Source organism: Colletotrichum fioriniae, assembly GCF_027942845.1.
Source record: "Colletotrichum fioriniae strain IMI 355084 chromosome Unknown scaffold_14, whole genome shotgun sequence".
Taxonomy (NCBI): Eukaryota; Fungi; Ascomycota; class Sordariomycetes; order Glomerellales; family Glomerellaceae; genus Colletotrichum; species Colletotrichum fioriniae.
Window position 1 is genome coordinate 686,539 of NW_027076850.1, and position 18,366 is coordinate 704,904.

At 54.3% G+C, this 18,366-nt stretch overlaps 7 protein-coding genes across 7 annotated transcripts; 3 read left to right on the plus strand and 4 right to left on the minus strand.

The window, feature by feature from the left end:
* Positions 1 to 843: 843 nt before the first annotated feature.
* Positions 844 to 1,722, plus strand: N0V96_010350 (uncharacterized protein; the record flags this gene model as incomplete). Its single annotated transcript, XM_053194704.2, has 1 exon — positions 844 to 1,722. One exon carries the CDS (start codon positions 844 to 846, stop codon positions 1,720 to 1,722), a length of 879 nt encoding a protein of 292 aa, XP_053047873.2.
* Positions 1,723 to 4,070: 2,348 nt separating this feature from the next.
* On the minus strand, positions 4,071 to 6,515 carry N0V96_010351 (uncharacterized protein; the record flags this gene model as incomplete). The annotated part of the gene is made up of 4 exons (XM_053194705.2): positions 4,071 to 4,867; positions 4,938 to 5,491; positions 5,553 to 6,113; positions 6,391 to 6,515. The coding sequence occupies 4 exons, from the start codon at positions 6,513 to 6,515 to the stop codon at positions 4,071 to 4,073; spliced, it is 2,037 nt and encodes a 678-aa protein (XP_053047874.2).
* Positions 6,516 to 7,372: 857 nt separating this feature from the next.
* N0V96_010352 (uncharacterized protein) lies at positions 7,373 to 8,771 on the minus strand (the record flags this gene model as incomplete). Its single annotated transcript, XM_053194706.1, has 2 exons — positions 7,373 to 7,756; positions 7,815 to 8,771. 2 exons carry the CDS (start codon positions 8,769 to 8,771, stop codon positions 7,373 to 7,375), a joined length of 1,341 nt encoding a protein of 446 aa, XP_053047875.1.
* Positions 8,772 to 9,155: 384 nt separating this feature from the next.
* N0V96_010353 (uncharacterized protein) lies at positions 9,156 to 9,520 on the plus strand (the record flags this gene model as incomplete). Its single annotated transcript, XM_053194707.1, has 3 exons — positions 9,156 to 9,158; positions 9,214 to 9,420; positions 9,476 to 9,520. 3 exons carry the CDS (start codon positions 9,156 to 9,158, stop codon positions 9,518 to 9,520), a joined length of 255 nt encoding a protein of 84 aa, XP_053047876.1.
* A 252-nt stretch (positions 9,521 to 9,772) lies between these two features.
* Positions 9,773 to 10,853, minus strand: N0V96_010354 (uncharacterized protein; the record flags this gene model as incomplete). Its single annotated transcript, XM_065758909.1, has 4 exons — positions 9,773 to 10,312; positions 10,443 to 10,507; positions 10,563 to 10,770; positions 10,824 to 10,853. The coding sequence occupies 4 exons, from the start codon at positions 10,851 to 10,853 to the stop codon at positions 9,773 to 9,775; spliced, it is 843 nt and encodes a 280-aa protein (XP_065612432.1).
* A 344-nt stretch (positions 10,854 to 11,197) lies between these two features.
* On the plus strand, positions 11,198 to 13,964 carry N0V96_010355 (uncharacterized protein; the record flags this gene model as incomplete). The annotated part of the gene is made up of 4 exons (XM_065758910.1): positions 11,198 to 11,227; positions 11,402 to 12,161; positions 12,210 to 12,472; positions 12,525 to 13,964. The coding sequence occupies 4 exons, from the start codon at positions 11,198 to 11,200 to the stop codon at positions 13,962 to 13,964; spliced, it is 2,493 nt and encodes an 830-aa protein (XP_065612433.1).
* Positions 13,965 to 14,772: 808 nt separating this feature from the next.
* TEF1 (translation elongation factor EF-1 alpha) lies at positions 14,773 to 16,388 on the minus strand (the record flags this gene model as incomplete). Its single annotated transcript, XM_053194710.1, has 4 exons — positions 14,773 to 14,808; positions 14,871 to 15,943; positions 16,057 to 16,191; positions 16,250 to 16,388. 4 exons carry the CDS (start codon positions 16,386 to 16,388, stop codon positions 14,773 to 14,775), a joined length of 1,383 nt encoding a protein of 460 aa, XP_053047879.1.
* Between the last annotated feature and the right edge of the window lie 1,978 nt (positions 16,389 to 18,366).

Genomic DNA, 18,366 nt, shown 5'->3' on the forward strand with positions numbered 1-18,366 from the left:
TTGATCTTTATCAATGGAGTTTCTTCAAACGTCTTGTACGACGGGAGACGGGACCCTCTCTCTGGGTAAAGGCTCCGGTGCCCCGCTCCGTGTTTTCTTTTCTCTGCCCGACCGAATAGTCTTGGAAATTCGTGCCGGTCACCGGGGTCACCGGGGGCGGAGACGACATTTTTGATGAAAAGATCCGCCGTCGTCATCTTTTGCACGACCAACTGTGCCTCTCCCCCCTCCCCGCCCCTTATTTTGTTTCCCACCTTTTCGCGCACAAACTGACGCAGGGACGGGAATCCTGCCAGCCGGGAGCGGCGACACATGGCTCGGGGTCTTGTAATTTTCAGCCGCAGCACGCTACGGTATACGGTGCTTACCTGACACTTTCAGAGTATCCGTACCTAGCAACGCTGCCAGATTCTTACCCGATGGGCACTTTGGCCGCGTCAGTCCACTACCTTACAGTCTACTTCTTCCTGTTGTTTCCGCCCTCGCATCGCGTGGCTTGTTAGGGATAATTTGATAATCTGGACACCTGGCTGAATTTGTATTCTAAGACGGTGTAATACTACTAAACATCCTCTTCATATGACCCCCTTTTCTACTGATTATATGCAAAGATAAACCCATCTGTAAATACCCTTACTCTTGGTGACCTGATTCGCTTCACTCACCACCAAGTCGTTCGGGACGTTTGCTCATCGACTACTGCAACCTCCCGCATCTCAACAAAAATCAAAATCAAACGTCTCACAATAGCGTGTCACTTGCTTCGTCCCGACCTCACTCACCGCTCACCACTCTCACGCGCCTGCGCCTGCGCTTGTGCGTCCGCACCCCCTCTCCTCCATCATGACAGTCGCACAGGGTTACCACAACCTCATCCCCGTGACGAACCTCTCGCCACCCGTCGACACAACGCAGCCCTACGACCCCTCCACCCTCGCCGGCAAGACCGTCCTCATCACCGGCGGTGCCCTCGGCCTCGGCGCGGCTTTTGCGAGGGAGTGGGCCTCGCACGGGGCCAATGTCATTGTCGGTGACATTAACCCGTCCGCGGGCGAGGCCCTCGTTGCCGAACTCCGCGCCGAGTATGCAAAGCGAGGAGGAGCAGGAGGAAGGGAAGGAGGAGAAGGGAAAGGTGGATCGCACCACTTTGTCACCTGCGACGTCACGTCCTGGGAGTCACAGGTCTCCTTCTTCAAAGAGGGTGCGCGACTCTCGCCCAACGGCGTCATCGACGTCGTGGTAGCGAACGCGGGCGTCAACGAGCCCGGCGCAAATGGACGCTTCGAGATGCCCCTGGCCTCGAGTACGGACCCGGACGCGCCGCGGGAGCCGTCGACGAAGATTATTGACGTGAATATCACGGGGTTGTCGTACACGACGCACCTCGCCCTCTTCTGGCTGCCGCGGAACGGGAATGGTGCCGGTGGCTCGTCCTCGCCCCGCGACAGGTGTCTGCTGTTGGTGGGCTCCGTTGCCGGCGTGGGTCATTTCCCGGGCCAGGCGCCGTATACCATGTCCAAGCACGCCGTCACGGGGCTTTTCCGGGCGATGCGCGGGACGGCGTATATGCGGCACCGGGTGCGGATGAACATGGTGTGCCCGTACTTTGTGAGCGGGAGCCAGATGTTCCCGGGAGCGGCGGAGGCGGCGTTGCTTTGGTGGCGGGGCGGGCGGGGCCCAGGGGAGGGATGTTGTCGATGCTGCGACGAGGCTTGTTGCTGATGAGGGGGTTGTCGGAAGGGCTTTGCTTGTTGGGCCGGAGGTTGATGCCTTGGGGTTGTTGGAGGAGGATGGTGAGGACGGTGAGGTGATGGTAGGTACGAAGGGGGGAAAGGTTGCGGTGTGGGATGTGTATGCGGAAGATTATAAGGATTGCGAGGCTTTTGTGTGGAGGTGGATTCGGGTGATGAATACGGTTGAGTATGTTAGGGGGTGGACGGGGTGGATTGGGGATGTGTTCTCGATTCTCACGAGGCCGATTCGAGGGGGGAGGTAAGCGACTATCCTGTGTGAAAGCTTTGCGCCTGGTTCGGGTGAGGTCTAAGGATAGATCGACTGGATATAATCAGTTCAAGTGGCTGAGAGGAAGAGATTCACGCTAGGCTAAGATGTAAGCCCAGGACTCGTTCAATACAGTCTGAGGTATCAAGACGTCGACGACACACTTTGTCGTAGATGAATGCAACCATACCTGCTTGGAGAGCCTACCTTAAACAATGGTAGCCATGTGACAGACGAAGATGAAGAAAAGCTAGCATATACGAGGCTTCATGTTACGTGATGCTTCATGTAGGTTGACAGTCAAAGCAGAGATACCATTGCCAGTCAGCAATCGATCTGGAAGCAAACTTATGTTTGCCATGAACATATCGGAAAAAGAGTCCCCATTTCGAAAGAAGAGTCTCTATATCTATCAAACTAGACAATTGCATCGATACTGCGTTTGTTATCCCCTGGGACATCCAAAGTGTTCAATGACCACTCTCCCATGATTTCAACATGGTGATGAAATTCGAAATGACGAGTCAAACCTCGACGTTCTTGTCCATCTTGTTATAAGCGGAAGGGAGAATTGCGATTCCACGGAATAGGATAGATTTGGTTTCCAACAACCTGGCTCAAGACATGAGCTTCGAGAATACCATTCTCAACCACCAGTTTACCCTTGGCGTTCTTGCCTGCCTTGCTCCAGGCCCAAGGTGGTTGTTACCGCTGCCCTAAACGGCATAGCCAAATTGTCCCCGCTGCCCATCTCACGAACCGCTGCATAAGTATTCAACGCCAAGTCAAACTTTTTTTTCCATCCTTGCCAGCCTTGTCATGGAAGGAGAGCTCCTTCTCCAATCTCCAAGCCGTTGTTTCCGACTGAGTTGCGGTGAGGTGTGTATGCGTGTGCATGTGCTCTCAGTGTGCAGGTTCTCATGTGAGTTTGCCATACAAGGTCTGAACGCCCGTTCGCAGCATCCCGCTTCGATAACGTCGTTATATTCGTTATAAGCGTGAGACGAATACGGACGGGATTATGGGTAGTGAACGAACGCTGAGCCTTTTGTTTCTTAGTAAAAGCTTTGTCTTTCAATTTTCTAACTCGACGTTATCTATATACGGATACATAATACTATAGAGAATAGACCCTGCTATAAGCTGGGTGCGTTTTAATAACCCGTGTCTGATGGACGAGGTTAAGACTTATTATACCCGAACACGGTAATTATATATTAGCCCAGGACCTTTTCTAAGTAGCAGGGAGCCTAACATTTAGCCGTCAGTTATTCCCACTCTATGCTCTGCTACTTGGGACATAAGGGAGGTTATTTTCTTATTATTTATAGACTAAAGGAGTGAGTTCCTTAAGAGAAGCTATAACGGCTCCCCGTTACCCACAGTCTAATTGTTGTCCCCGTTATTTATAGTCCTTCTGTTCTCCCTATTTCCTATAATCCTATTGCGCTCCCCTTTGTTTACAGTCCTATTACTCGCCCTATTATATACAGCCCTATTGTTCGCCGTTATACACAGTCCTGTTATTAGTATGAGACGAATACGGGGGGGAGGGGGTCACGGAAATGAACGAACAACGAGCCTTTATCTCCCTAGTCGAGAGTCTTCCCTCTTTCCTTTCTTCACTCCGACCACTACTGTAAATTGCGCTGTCCCTGGCTCATCAACGACATCGGGGCCTACTGCCCATGCTATGTGGGCAGCCACTAGCTGCTTGCCTTCCACCGCTGTCGTGGCACGCTTTCTATACTCCACGATGGGCAGGCCTGGGGCAGCAGCCGTCTTGTCGTTTTCGTTCGGTTTCGACATGTTCTCCGCAGTGGATACATCAATGAGGAAACGGAAGTAGACGATGATGGCACTCTTGAAACAAGTATTCTTCTACCAGATTGGAAAATATATGAGTCCACGCCTTTATGCGAATCATGTGATGAAGCCAACATCCCGCCCGCCATCTAAAAAGAAGAGACCTGAAACTAAACGCCATTCAAGAGCAAAAGGTTCGCTGTCGCTACTCATAATAACCCTGATGACATATGAAGCGTCAAATGCTGCAGACTTAACAACTCTCACCCACTGCCACTAGGCGAAGGGCCAAGGTTCATGGCCCCCTGAAATGAAGGATCGAGGCTCATCGTCGGATCTTGGGCCTGGCTTAGATCAAACCCGGGTGTAGCGGTACCAGCCATACCATCAGGCCAGTTCATAGTCATCGTCGCCCACAGGTCATGATAGACAGGCTGCCCATTCGCCATCGCAGGCGTCCCATTCGCCGCGGGAGAGACCAACCCGTGCGTCCCGTCCCTACTCAGATCCTGATCCCATATCGGGAAATATTGATCCAGACTCCCATCAAACATTGGACACCCGCGAATCGTCCGTGGCAACTTATTCACCGGCGTCTCGATATTCGCGACGCGAGCCTCGTACTTGCGCTTGACGACCGCAAAGACAACTTTACCCGCCGACAGGACGTCCATGGTGCTCTTCGTCGCGGGCGTCAGCGTCGGCGCCTCGCTGTTGGCGCACAGGCGGGCGAGGTACGAGTCGAACTGCAGCTGCTCGCGGGCGCGGGCGTGGTCCCACTCCGGGCAGAGCGGCATGGGGAAGGAGAGGCGGATGGCGAGGATGACGGCCTGGATGAAGCGGCCCCAGTCGATGGAGCTGAGCTCGACGAAGGCGGCGGCGGGGAGGTTGACCATGAAGTCGAGGAGTGTGCGGAGGAGGGTTAGGCACTTGTCGAGGCGGTGGGCTGGGATCGGGGGCCCGAGGTCGCTGTCGCCTATTTTTGCTGTTGAGCGGAGGGTGTAGACTGGGCCGGCGAGGAGGAACATTTCGGTGAATAGGTTGGCTAGTGTGAGGGAGTCTGGGAACGGGTTGAGTTAGTATGAGGAGGAGTGTGTGTTTGTTGGATGGATGGGAGAATGGAGACTGACTAATGTCGCCGAGGCTGCTTGGTATCCTGCCTTGCCACTCCCTCAGCTGGCTTTCGAGCCCGAGAAACATGAAATGAACCTGCTGCTTCGCCTGATCCCCTTGCGGTATACTCTTTGCGATGACAGCCGATTCCTCGGTAATGTGGACCAGCCTAGCGAGCCACGCGAGAGTGTGATCGCCCTTGAGCGCAGAATTGTGCTCGAGCAGATCGCAGCAGGTGGCCGTCCACGATGTGTAGTCGAGGGCCAGGATCGCCATCTTGGCCCAGGCCATTGCGAATCTAGCATCGGTCAGAGTCGTGCGGCGAAAATACTGCAGGAAGGGCAGTACGTGCGCTGACACCAGGTAGTAGCAGGACACGTAGGCACGAATGCCGTCCATTTGATCTGGCGCAGAGGACGAGAACGACGCCCCGGCCCCCGCCCCGCCACCGGCAGGTGAGCCTGCGCCTTGGTTAGGTGGATGGTTCAGCTCCAGATCGTGGAGGATCTCGGCTGCCATGCGGACGTATTGGAAGGCTTGCTTATTCTTTGGGCGGAGGTGAAAGGGGTACCTGGATTCTGTAAGAGTGTGTTTATTCAAAGGGGTAACCAGTCGGATTTGGGCAAGCTCACCATGCCGTGTAGATGAGCAACCCTTGGAGGAGTTCTAGCGTCCGCTCACCGCCGGCCACGAACTTGAGACCAAGAATCTTGCGGAACTCTTCATCATAGAGAGTATGGCCCTGCAATGCACTGGTAGCAGACGCCGTCGAGAGGATGGCGAGAAGCATGAACGGTTTCGTCTTTGACAGCGACGTGACTGTGGCATCGGGCGGAAGCGCCACGCAGGGGAAATGCTTGAGCATGACGCGGAAAGTCGACAGCAGCTTTTCGGCCGAGTCTAGGTTAAACTGCGGTTTGAGACCGAAGCTCGACACCGAAACGGACGGGCCCGAGGACGGTGGAGACGAGATGGATGAGTGGGGACCGCTGCCGGAGCTGCCGTCGAGGCCGAACATCACGTCTATGGAGTCTAGGTCGGACTCTGGGGGGAGAAACTCCTCCACATACTTGTCGTGCCGGGAGGCGAGGCTTTCGAGGTCATCGGGCTCTTCTACTTGGGGCATCTCAAAGTCGATGCTGAACGTCTTTGAGGGACCCGGTGGAGGAGGCGGTCTGGGAGCGTCTTGGTTTCTGGTGCATGTGAGTATGGTTGGTGAGGCGGTAAGCTCATCTGAAGTTGATAAATCGCCCAACAGCGGGCAATGAGTACAAAGAGATTGATGAGAGCTTACAGCTTAGACTGCCGTGGACGACGGGTCCTTGGACCGGTGCGGAAGATACATTCTCTCTTGAAGTCGAGACATCTGAGTTTGGGTGGTCGGTTGGTGAGCATACGGATGAACCGACTTATACGCCGGGGCAGCTCGGGGAGTACCGCCCCGGTTTAGGGTGGCCACACACAACAAACCTTCGACATATTCCCAGCTGCACGCTGGTTTGGCACTTGACCTTGGCTGCCCTGCAAGCTTCACAGGCATTGGTCACTCTCTGCCGCGGGTTGGCGCCGGCGTCAGGATCGGTACCGGGCTCCATGATGCGTTGACGACACGGAGTGACGGATCGGGGTGTATGGGGGGTGCTCGGGTAATAGGCCCGGAACGAGAGAAGTGACTAAACAGGCAGACGAGTGCCGAAGATGTCTGCAGAGGAGCTTGGCGCGGAGCAAGAGAGACGGAGAGAGTGCGACTGGCGACCTCCCCTATCTGGACGAGCTGGGAGAGTAAAGTGAAGATCCACTGCCTGTGAAGCCACGCCTGGCAAGGAGATGACGGTGGAGCCGAGATGAATGAGAGCGTTTATCTGATCAGCTCAGAGCTCAACTTGCGCCTTGAATGTCTTGCAAATGAGCGAATGGGGGTTGGAAAGTGAGTTGGGTGTAATTCCACAAGAACCATAACATCCGGCACTTTGGTAATTTCGCGGGGCAGAGAGACATGGGTTGAGGAAAGGGCAGCGAATGAGTCGAACGAGTCCTCCGGCGAGGTTCGGATGTTGTTGATTGGCTGGTGCCTTGGGGAAGTTGCATGCGTCAAGCTTAGGCGGCTCCGCTCTTAGGGCGGATTCCAGGGGTCTTCTGGACGGTTTACGGTACCTAACCAGCTTTAGGTGCTCGAATTGCGGTGGCTGTGGCTTTGGCCTTGGTGCTGCCGATAAGTTCCGAACCACTTCGGAGTCTTGGAGTGGCAGTGTGGCTTTCTGAAATGTCACCATGAGCCTCGTTGAACCACACTCTGATGCACTCATCTGGGCTGGGAAGTTTGGTGGAATGATTCTTTGTTATTTGAATGTGATAAAATTGTAGTAAGCCAACCTCACGGGCACGATTCGCCTCGTAGAGTGTCGTGCTGTCTATCGAGAGCTTCAGAGGAGACATCCTGATGAGCGACTCCTTAGCGCTGTACATCCTTAATGTCAGGATTGCTTCCCTTAAAGACGCGATCAAACGCGTCGTCAAGCCGCCACACAAACTTGGAGATATCGTTGACGTGATACTTGGTCTTCTCATCGTTGTCGTAGACCAAGTGCTCCCCCTGAGTACCGAGGTCGATGCCGAGTCCCTTCCAATTCGGGATGTGAACTCCCTCTCGGTGGGCTTGGAAATCCGAGCTGGCGCAGCGGGATGAACAGTACACTATACTCTGTCCAAGTTGTTCTGCGCATTCTTCGCAGATCACAGGTCCCTCGCCGCTACCACCCATCTCCTCGTCTTCCTCCTTGAGCTGGATGCATCCCTTGCCTGCCGCACAGCTGTGCGCCGCATTCACGTGCTCATCCTGTATCACCTGTTAGCCTACAATAACGTAGTTGCCGCATTGATAGAGAATGACTCACGTATGCCTCCTCGCAACACTTCTCCGAGTCGAAGACTGTCCTCTTAGTGAGGCTCAGCTCGGCAAAGATCAAACACAAAGGGCACGCGATGACCTCCGATGACACCTTGCCAGAGCAAGCTAGGCATGGCGGGAGGTCGTACAGTTCCTTGTTGACTTGCGGTCCTTGAGGCGGGGGCTGCTGCCGCTTCTGAGCTTTGAGGAGCTTATCCTGCTCATGTGCCGCTTGTGCCCTTTTCAGCTCGTTCAGTGTCCGCTTGTGCCGGTCCATATTTCCAGCAGCGTTGGACCTCGCCGACTTGTCGGCCTGCATGGCCCCCATTACTTCGTCAATGGACGATCCGGACCGCAGCTTCTCAACGTACTTGCTGCATGATGCCGGGATCTCACCCGTGCTCGGGTCGCGGAAGAAGACGTCAACGAGAACATCAGCTGCCTTCTCTGGCGGGAGGTCGTCAAATTTCGGTGCCAGTTCCTCCAAGCCTGGAGCATTGTTGCCTCCTTTGCCGACGACTTTTCGAACATCCTCGATGAGAGCAGTGGTGGATTTCTGTTCGTCCTCCAATGCAGCCTGGAATTCATCCTTGCCAATCGACGCCTCGGCGATCTGTCCTGCGACCGATTTAGGTAGAATTTCGCGATAGTGCCTCTGCTTTTCCTTGTCGATCCGAGCCTCGATGGACTTGAGGTCTTCCGTAAAGTCTTTCAACTTGGCGAATAAGCCGTCGAGATCACTCAAGAAGGCCTTGTTGTCGGAGAACCATTCATCCTTGGAATCGGCGTATCTGCTTCTCATCGTCTCCACAACCTCCCCATAACAGTCCTTGCAGTGCGCAACGTGGGCCTTGCTGTGCTCCTCCGCGCATTTGGCCTTCAACTTTTCGATGGATTCGGCCTCATTTTTTTGCTGTTTCCGCTTGGTCTGCAAGACCCTCTGCTGGATCTGGCTCTTGCTCATCTCGGCTTTGTTGCTGTGGTTGTCGTAGGCAACGAAGAGTGTTGGTGGAGAGAAGTGTTTCACAGGATTTCGTCCTCTCAAGAGTAATTCCTCAATGTGAACAGCAAACAGTTCTCATGAGATGCAATATTCTCTGTTTGATGAAGTCTCTTTGTTTATGTTTAGATGTAAGGTAGTTGGAGGAGACTGAGAAGTCCGTGGTTGAGTTGGAAAGGAGTGGGTCTTCAAGGTGAAGGCAGCTCAAGCGCGCACGTCCCTTCCAGCTTCATTCGGTGAACGTCTGCCGAGCTTCAGCCGGCGCATCCATGGAAGACAGTCCAGTGCTTTGAAGCTTTTCAATCTTGTAAACACCATCTCCATTTCTGTTCAGCAACACAAGACAACATGGTATGTAGAGATTCCCGTTGTAATAGGAGAATGATCTAACAGTATTGATGTATAGGCCGACAAACTCCGTAACCAGCAAGAACTCGAGCGCCTCCAGGCCAAGTACGTTGGCACCGGACACCCCGATACAACGAGTTGGGAGTGGAAGACCAATATCTACCGCGACACCTACTCATCCATCGCCGGCCACCCCCCTATGCTGTCGTACATGGCCTTGGCTGAGAACGAGCCTACACAGCTTCTGCGCGCGAGGTTAATCAGGGTATGTTGAAGCTCAACTCTGGATGGTTCGAGACGCGCTTTCTGACTGCTCACAGAAAATGATGCAACCCGCCGGTCCACCACCACAACGCGAAGATTAACGACCAGCGACAACTATCGGAGCATGGTTCTTGAAAGAGATATATGGATTACAAGGGCACTGGCGTTGGGGACAATGTGTTTCGGACTCGGTAATGGAGGGCTAGACACCCTCAGAAATCCATTTGCCAAATGTTGGCTGTTCATAAACGCATGCGCTAGGAATGCTTGCTACTTATTGGGTATCCCGTTCCACCGAACATTGCCTCCCTAACCGTGGGCATCCTCCTCTGTCCCTACGCCGCTACGCCACCTCAATGCGAGGGTCCAGCTTCGGCCTGTGACATATCCATATCGCCATCCCCATCCTCAGCCGGGCGAATTCCAAAACTCGCCTCAATCTTCTTCTCCAGCTCCGCATCAGCCTGATCGGCCCAGACAGAACGCACCAGGCCCGCCGCCCCCTCGGCGCCAATCTCCTCGAGTCCGCGCGGGCCAATGAGCCACGTAATATCCTCGCTGCCGTCTTGCGCCTGCGTCCCCGCGTTCTTCTGCACCTTGCGTACGACGTAGCCCTGCGTCTGCATGCGCTTCAGCACGTCCTCCGTCTTCTCCACCGCCACGTTGGCCTCGGCGTTGAGGCGGTTCAGGTGCCGCCGCAGCTTCTGCTCCGACATCTCGCCGCCGCTGAGGAAGATGATGGTCACGATCATGGTGTAGAAGCCCACGTACGAGGCTTCGGCGTCGGTGCTCGGTGCTTTTGAGGGGACGAGGATGGTCGGGGCGCGGTATTCGGAGGGGAGGGTCGAGGAGAGGACGTAGACGCCTGAGCTGGTTTTTGCTTGGGAGCCGGACTTTAATGCTGTGCGGCGTTAGCGGGGGATGCCAATTGACGTTGTGTCGTATGTGAGACTTGCCTTGTCGCTTCTCCGCCATTGTGAACTTTTCCCTCACTGCGAGTTCTCGTAGCTCCATGCCCCAGACGAGGCGGAGCTGTTGTTGCGCTAGGTCAAAGACTTTTCTAAAGGCTCTACCCTGGTCTCCAAGAACTAAAGCGACCGTCAGTAATGTTCACAGTACTACAAGCCCGTCGTATCTCCGTACCTCTCTCCTTGATACCATCTCGACGGATAGGCGTCCGAGAAAACTCGCAGGCCAGCGCATATCGTACCAGTTTCTTGGCGAGTTGATCTTCCGCGCTCGCTTCAGAGTCCACGGCACCATGCTCTGAACCCTCTTCTTCCGCGGACTCGTCGTGATTGCGCCTTTGCCTGGGGTGCCTGTGCTCCTCCTCTGAGTCCTCGTCATCCACCTGCGTATTGTTAGTCTCTGATGCGAGCCGTGAGGATTCGGCGCAGTACATACGGGTCGTCTCCGTCTTTGTGAGGGAGGCATGTTGGTTCTGAGTGGGAGAAAAGTGCTCCAGTTCTGATAGCCAAATGGCAAGGAACCGAATTCTGCAATTTACATGCAGTAGACAGTCAAAGTGAAGGGTGTCCGGCTGTACTGGTAACTGAAGTTCAGTGAGCTTGCAGTCCGACGCGACGGGACGCGGTCTTCGCGGTGCCACTTTAGACCCTTCGCACCTGCAGGCTTGCGCATCGTTATCTTATCTCTTATCTTATCGTAACCAGCTCTCGTCGCAAAAATTTGGGAGCTCTGGTCTGAGTGACATGGTTGTATGTTCGCAAAGGCATGTGAATGCTCATACAGCGTTATTTTGCGTTTCTTTCTTTCAAATGATTTCGCGAGCAGTGTTTGCTCGTGGTGTATGCCTGCGATGTCAATTACGAATCCTCGATCGACCGAAAGCTCATAGCTCGCTCCGAATCGCCCCTTTTCGAACCCATTTCCTCCAGCGACGGACGTATAGTTCCGAGTCGGCGTGGGAGCGTCTTACTAGAAGTTCAGAAGGGAAGGATGAAGAACCGCCAAGCAGACAGGTTCCTGAGAAGGATGTCTCGCCTACGAAAGACCAGCCTTCTCAGACGTCATTCAAAACAGTAGATGAAGATGGCGCATCGATCAGAACCGAACCGGAAGCTGCCACCTTGTCCCGAGACCCAACGAAGCGAAGGAGCCCTCTCTTGACGAGATACTACATCGGCGAAGACCCCCTCGACCGCGTCTCGAGGCGTCGCGTTGGCAATCGTAGTGTGTACCTCCAGTCTGAGGCACTGGACGTTGATATGCTGGGAGAAAAGGCACAAGCGATCGTGATGCGCGACATGAGACGACGCCACCGGGACATCAAGCAATTGCCTGTGGAAGAGCTCATTCCTGAGGCATTCGACATCAGCCAAAGCCTCGCATCTGAAGATAAGGATCTGACGATGGAGGAGGCGCTATCAAACCTCGAAGAGATCCGGCCTTCCGACCCCATTGTCTCGTACGATGACTTTTATACGCTGCTGGATGTCCTCATCAATGGCTTCACAGTCGCCCAGCTCAGGGCATATGTAAGCCGTGCGAACGCGAGGGCTGCTACTAAGCCGAAGGAGAAGACGAAGCAGCCCTACGATTCTGTAGAAGTTTTGACGCCCTGGACCCCCGTGGCAAGCGTCGAAATCGACGGCTCGGCCAAGGAGAGGCTGGGACTGACTCTCATGTTGGAGGCCTGGCGCTTGACCATGAGGGAGATTGTCGACGGCCAAGGCTACTTGAGCGGGCGGATCGACGAGCGGTTCTTTGCCCTGCTTACGAGTGAGTAATTTGGCCCACTTACGGCGATACTGTCTAACATGCAAATAGACCAAGAGCAGCGACTGGACGCCATCAGGGAAGCCTATCTTGATCCAGGCGAAACCATTGATATCTCGGATTCGATATTAAAGATCAACGCCACCAAGGCCAAGACGCAGGCAATTCTTCAGAGGTTGGACGAAGCGTCCAAAGCTATAATCGTGAAGAACTTCAAAGCCGATTGGCTTGCTAATAGCGACGTCGACGGCCAGCTGCTCTGGAACTTGGGCCAGCTCACCAATACTTTCATTGACCGTAAAAAGCGTAAAGAGGTGCGTCTAGCTCGTTGTATTGGGGATATGGCCACGACTAATAGCTGGGCAGATTGAGGTATCGTGGATCAAACACGGAAACACAGAAGTCGCCTTTGGCGAACAGGTAGACCAAGACGAAACGGGTGAACAACTGGGCCACATTGTTCAGCGTCTGCTACACTCCGCCCTCTTTCCGAGAGAACAGTCCATCACCCTGAAACATGAGTCCGATGTGAAGAAGGCAAGACTTGTTGCCGAGCCTCGCGGCAACGAGAAGCTCTCGTGGAAGGAGAGGCTCACACAGTGGTCTCGGTGGGTGAAGCAAGCCGGTCGAGAAAATTCTACCGATAAGGCGTTCACCATCACGGAGGGCGACATTTTGCCTTTGCCTCTTTCTACCAAGGCCCCAGCCGTGGATTCAGATGCTCCTTGGAGCAAGCCGTATGTCTCGACAGCCGCTTCCTTTGGCCAGATACTCCACAAGTACGACGAAGGAAGCTTTACAATCGCCAAGGCAGCCAAAGCCAAGAATCACATCTTCTCACCTAGCTCCCCGCCTCCCGCAGGTCTCGCACCCATCGTGGAGTCAGTTACCTCTGCGAACCCGGAAAGCCCCATCATAACTACCCTCCTTCTCGTCTTCCGACCTCACCCTTCCGTGGCCAAGGAAACAGCCCGCGACCTTCCCGATCTCCTCGAGCTCCACCTGACCGTCCCGGACGACCTTCCCGAGGGCCCCCTGGCGTGGGACGCCACTCCCAAGCGTCTCGTCGCCACCCTCAGCCAGACCTTTACCGACGTCGCGTACCCCTCCGAACCCGTCGACCTGCGGCTCTCGCAGCCGTTGGTGTCCACCATGTCACCAGAGGCCCTCGACACGTCTGCGTTCCGCGAGTACATTGAGGCCGCGAAGCTGGACCTCCTCGAAGGACGCTTGCGCCCGCCGCCGGAGGTCGAGCTGTCCGGTCTCCCTTCCGCTAAGGACGACGGGAGCGTTTCCGGGCCCGTGAAGTACATGTTTGCCGGTCTCGAGATGCGTCGGGCTCTCGAGGTGAGTTACGAGGGTCATAAGATCCAGTTGGCGAGCATCGAGGCTGGTTTGCACGGTGGTCGCCGTTCTCAGATGAACTTTGAAGCTGTGCCACCGCCTGCCGACGCGAGCTTGTCAAAATACGAAGAGAAGACCTATGTGAGGAAGTACCTAGACATCGCGGAGGACTTTGTGAGAGGATGTGTTGTGAAGTGGATCGGAGAGAGAGACCTTGCGGGAGAGTTTAAGGAAGTTGAAGACACGACGGCAGCGGCGGTCGAGGAAATTGAGGTTGCGGAAGCTGGAGAGGAGCGTGCTCTTCGTGAGAGTGAGCTCGATCTTCCCATGGAGCAGCTGGAAGTGACAGAGGAGGGCAAAGCTGAGACTTCAGTAGACGGCAATGCTGAAGCGTCGGCCAACGAGGACAGTGAGACTTCTGTGGGCGGGGAGACTGAGACGCCAAAGAAGGATGACTTGTAAAATCATGTACCAAATAATTGTAGATCAACTGTACCATCATTGATGTTTAAACACCTTAATCACTTGATGCTTGTATGACCGGAAATCAGGCATGTTCACTGAGGACGCGGTGAGTGCAGTTTCTGGTGAAGGTGAGAGGTGCGGAAGTCTCCCTTTCTGATCATGGGTGCTTAGCTTTGGGAGATGGAAGGTTACCTTGGAACTCTTCCGCCAGCCTAACTACTTACTAGCATTCAGTCAAGACATCCATAAATCGTCCGGCTTGAACAAATAAAGACATTTACTGAAGTGGGCTTCGTTCAACACTCTCGTGGGAGAGGCAAGGTCCATAATCAGGTCCACAGTCTCGCGGTGGCATGTGGAGAGTCAAATGAAAACCTCGGGACCGAATTGTCATACTTAGGCTTAGCACTTCGTTGAAAGCCTCACTGGCATTACGACAGCACAAGGCTCGCTATGATCAATCAAGCATTCGAACGACAGCATAGGACACATATCTCGGCAGCGACGACTTTTAAGATAGAAGATTGTGTCATGGAGCATCATGTCACGGCATTTTGGGAACGTTGTTTTTTTAACTTGGGAATCACTTCTAGGACTCTATTTTTGTGCTACTAGGCACGTATCATGAGAAGCTTTTTTGACGTAGAATCATCCGGTCCAACCTTCCTCTCGATATTCGTGCTTTCCGCCATATCATAATGTCCTCATGCCACGCAAAGGGAATTCGTAAAGCCGTAGAAGTGAGTGAGCCACAGCGGTAAGGCCGTGGGCGAACTCAGCAACCAACCCTGGTGAGTTAGATCGCTTATTTCTTGCCAGCCTTGGCAGCGGACTTGGTGACCTGGTGATGAAGATGTTAGTTGATGAAGAGAAATGAGAGTGAGATGAGTTGTGTGAACGTACCTTGCCAGCGTTGCCAGCGGACTTCTCGACGGACTTGATGACACCGACGGCGACGGTCTGGCGCATGTCACGGACGGCGAAACGTCCCAGAGGGGGGTAGTCGGTGAAGGCCTCAACGCACATGGGCTTGGAGGGAACCATCTTGACGATGGCGGCGTCACCGGACTTGATGAACTTGGGGTTGTTCTCAACAGACTTGCCGGTACGTCTGTCAATCTTCTCGAGGATCTCGGAGAACTTGCAGGCAATGTGGGCAGTGTGGCAGTCGAGAACCGGGGCGTATCCAGCACCGACCTGACCGGGGTGGTTAAGGACGATGACCTGAGCGTTGAAGGAAGCGGCACCCATGGGGGGGTCGTTCTTGGAGTCACCGGCGACGTTGCCACGGCGGATATCCTTGACGGAGACGTTCTTCACGTTGAAACCAACGTTGTCACCGGGGAGACCCTCAGTAAGCTGCTCGTGGTGCATCTCGACGGACTTGACTTCAGTGGTGACATTGGCGGGGGCGAAGGTGACGACCATGCCGGGCTTGAGGACACCAGTCTCGATACGGCCGACGGGCACTGTTCCAATACCACCGATCTTGTAGACATCCTGGAGGGGAAGACGGAGGGGCTTGTCGGTGGGACGCTTGGGGGTGTCGATGGCGTCAATGGCCTCGAGAAGGGTCTTGCCGGTGGACTTGCCAGCCTTGGTCTCCTTCTCCCAGCCCTTGTACCAGGGAGCGTTGGTGGTGGGGGCAAGCATGTTGTCGCCGTGGAAGCCGGAGATGGGGACGAAGGCAACAGTCTTGGGGTTGTAGCCGACCTTCTTGATGAAGCCAGAGGTCTCCTTGATGATCTCCTCGTAACGGGCCTCGGACCACTTGGTGGTGTCCATCTTGTTGATGGCGACGATGAGCTGCTTGACACCGAGGGTGTAGGCGAGCAGAGCGTGCTCACGGGTCTGGCCATCCTTGGAGATACCAGCCTCGAACTCACCAACACCGGCAGCGATAATGAGAATAGCGCAGTCGGCCTGGGAGGTACCGGTAATCATGTTCTTGATGAAGTCACGGTGACCGGGAGCGTCTGTGGCAAAAGGGTCAGAACTAATTCGAGAAAAAGTTTGTGCTTCTTTTGTCCAATGAGAGCACGAGGCAGGAGCGGCTCTCAGAGAGCTGGAAGGAGTTAAAAAAACATACCAATGACGGTGACATAGTACTTGGGAGTCTCGAACTTCCAGAGGGCAATGTCGATGGTGATACCACGCTCACGCTCGGCCTTGAGCTTGTCAAGAACCCACGCGTACTTGAAAGAGCCCTTTCCGAGCTCAGCAGCTTTGAGAGCGTTAGTTACTAATTCAGCACGGTGGAGTGATAATGGGAGTATGCTTACCCTCCTTCTCGAACTTCTCGATGGTACGCTTGTCGATACCACCGCACTGGTAGATCAAGTGACCAGTGGTGGTCGACTTGCCGGAATCGACGTGGCCGATAACGACGACGTTGATGTGGTTCTTCTCTTCCTTACCCATTTTGGCGGTGGGATGTGATCGAGTTGTGTGTTTGAAAGGTAAAAGCTGGGTGAGGGTGAGAAGTCAGTGATGATATTTCGGAGAGACTAGAGCCAAGTGCGGTAGAAGAAATACTCACTGCACAGGTGATCCGTAAATTTGGATTCGGTATGTACGACGAAGAGCAGAAGAAGGAGAGAAAAGCTTTGCTTTGGTGGGCGAGCGAGGCTTTTGTATGTTTGTGAGTGGAAAAGTTGGGTGGTGGAGTGGGAATGTGAGAGGGTCGAAGTGGGTTGAGTAGAGGTGGGAGGGGGAGTGGGCTAGTCTGCCAAAGTCTGCAGGGATGGAAAGGCAGGAAGGTGGGGTCAAAGGCTCTTGCCTGAACGAATTGCCCTAAGGTAGAATTTTTCACTCACAGGCTCAGTTTTTTTGTGGTTGGTTGGGTGGTTGTTGTTTATTCCAACTGTAGATGGCTTCTTAGCAGATCGTGGCTCACGGACAAGTAGCGCATTGTACCTTGGTTCAGTCTCGCCACGGCACGAACTAAGCGGGGCCGCTCCAGGCAGGTACGTATCGTATCACCCCTCCTTTAGCCTCCTTCCTGCGCCTAAGGCATGCGACGGGCGGTAAAGCTCATCGTCGCTATCCATGATTTTACTGTTCCAGCTACCTAGACGATTTCTGGTGTTTGTTCCTATCAACCAAATCACTATTCCCGACTTTGATCCATCGTGCCTAGAATTCAGAGGAGCATATTTTACGCATATCCAGCTCCCGTTGCGGCAGCAGGAGTTGAGGCAACAGGATGGATGGCATGTTGATGTCACAGGTAAGGGGGCATGGAGGGGCACTCTGCAGCTCTCACCGCGCTCTCTGTGTCGCGGGGGGCGCTGCAAACGATCCTGGCCTGTAGACCCCACCGTGGAAGCTCCAGGCCTCATTGCTGCAGATCCCAGTGATGTCAATTCGTCGAATCGCCAGCCCAGCTAAAGTAATGAACAATAACAAACGCATTCATCACGATCAAATTTTCCCTCGGGCACTAGCTAGCCGCCTTCTTTTTGGGAAGGCGAGGAGGGGCAATATGGACCTGCCTGAGTCTTTCCCCTCGTTGTCGGGCCACTTCATCTTTTTTTTCATCGTCGGAGTCCACCTTGAGGCAGACCATCGGCCGCGTCTCAAGTAAGAGGTGCCTCTCTCTTTTCGTCCCATCCACACATACCTCACCGGCCAGACACAGACGGACACACAGCGCCGTTTGGCACACACACAAAAATTTTCACCAGAGGGAGCGCTTTGTTCCGAGTGACCTCGATCTACTTTGCCAACGATAAGACATCCACAGCTTCGAACTCTGCGGTCTGCCCCTCCACCCCGCCCAATCCCTGTCAGACACACACAAGGTAGGTTGCCGCGCAGCCCAACCTGGGCCCCTCCTTGCCCCTCGACGAAGCCCAGGTTTTTTTTTTTCCCTCTCTCTTGGACCGTCAGACCGTCAGAGTGTGTGCCCAACCCATTCGTTCGGCATGAGTCACGTATCTGGCAGTTTTCCCTCTGGCACAGCTACAGCCTTCTCCTGCATACCTTTTTGGTGACACGGGTGCTTGGGGCCCCTCCTCGTAGCATTTTGGTTTGGGGCCGTGGTCGCCGTCGCCGTCGCCATGGTCCATCCCACTCCAAAACCAAGGCTCCTCCGTGGGGCTGGTCCTTGTCTGCCTTTGGTTTCCGTAGGAATTGTCGACCGTCGAGGGGCATTGTAAATCCTCCTTGTGTTGCTTATTCTTTCATCGGTCAAGGGGAATGCCAACCCAAGCGGGTCCATATTATAGTCCTCTCTCTCTCTCATAAACTGTCGGTGCATTAACTCCGAAAAGAAATGTGGCTGATGCGGCTTTCTGACGGGGTGCGGGGTTGGAAAAATCTGATCTCAGAAAGAGAAGAGGCAAAAAAAAAAAAAAAAGGCAAGACATGGGTGTCCGACAGATCCTGGCTTCAAGGG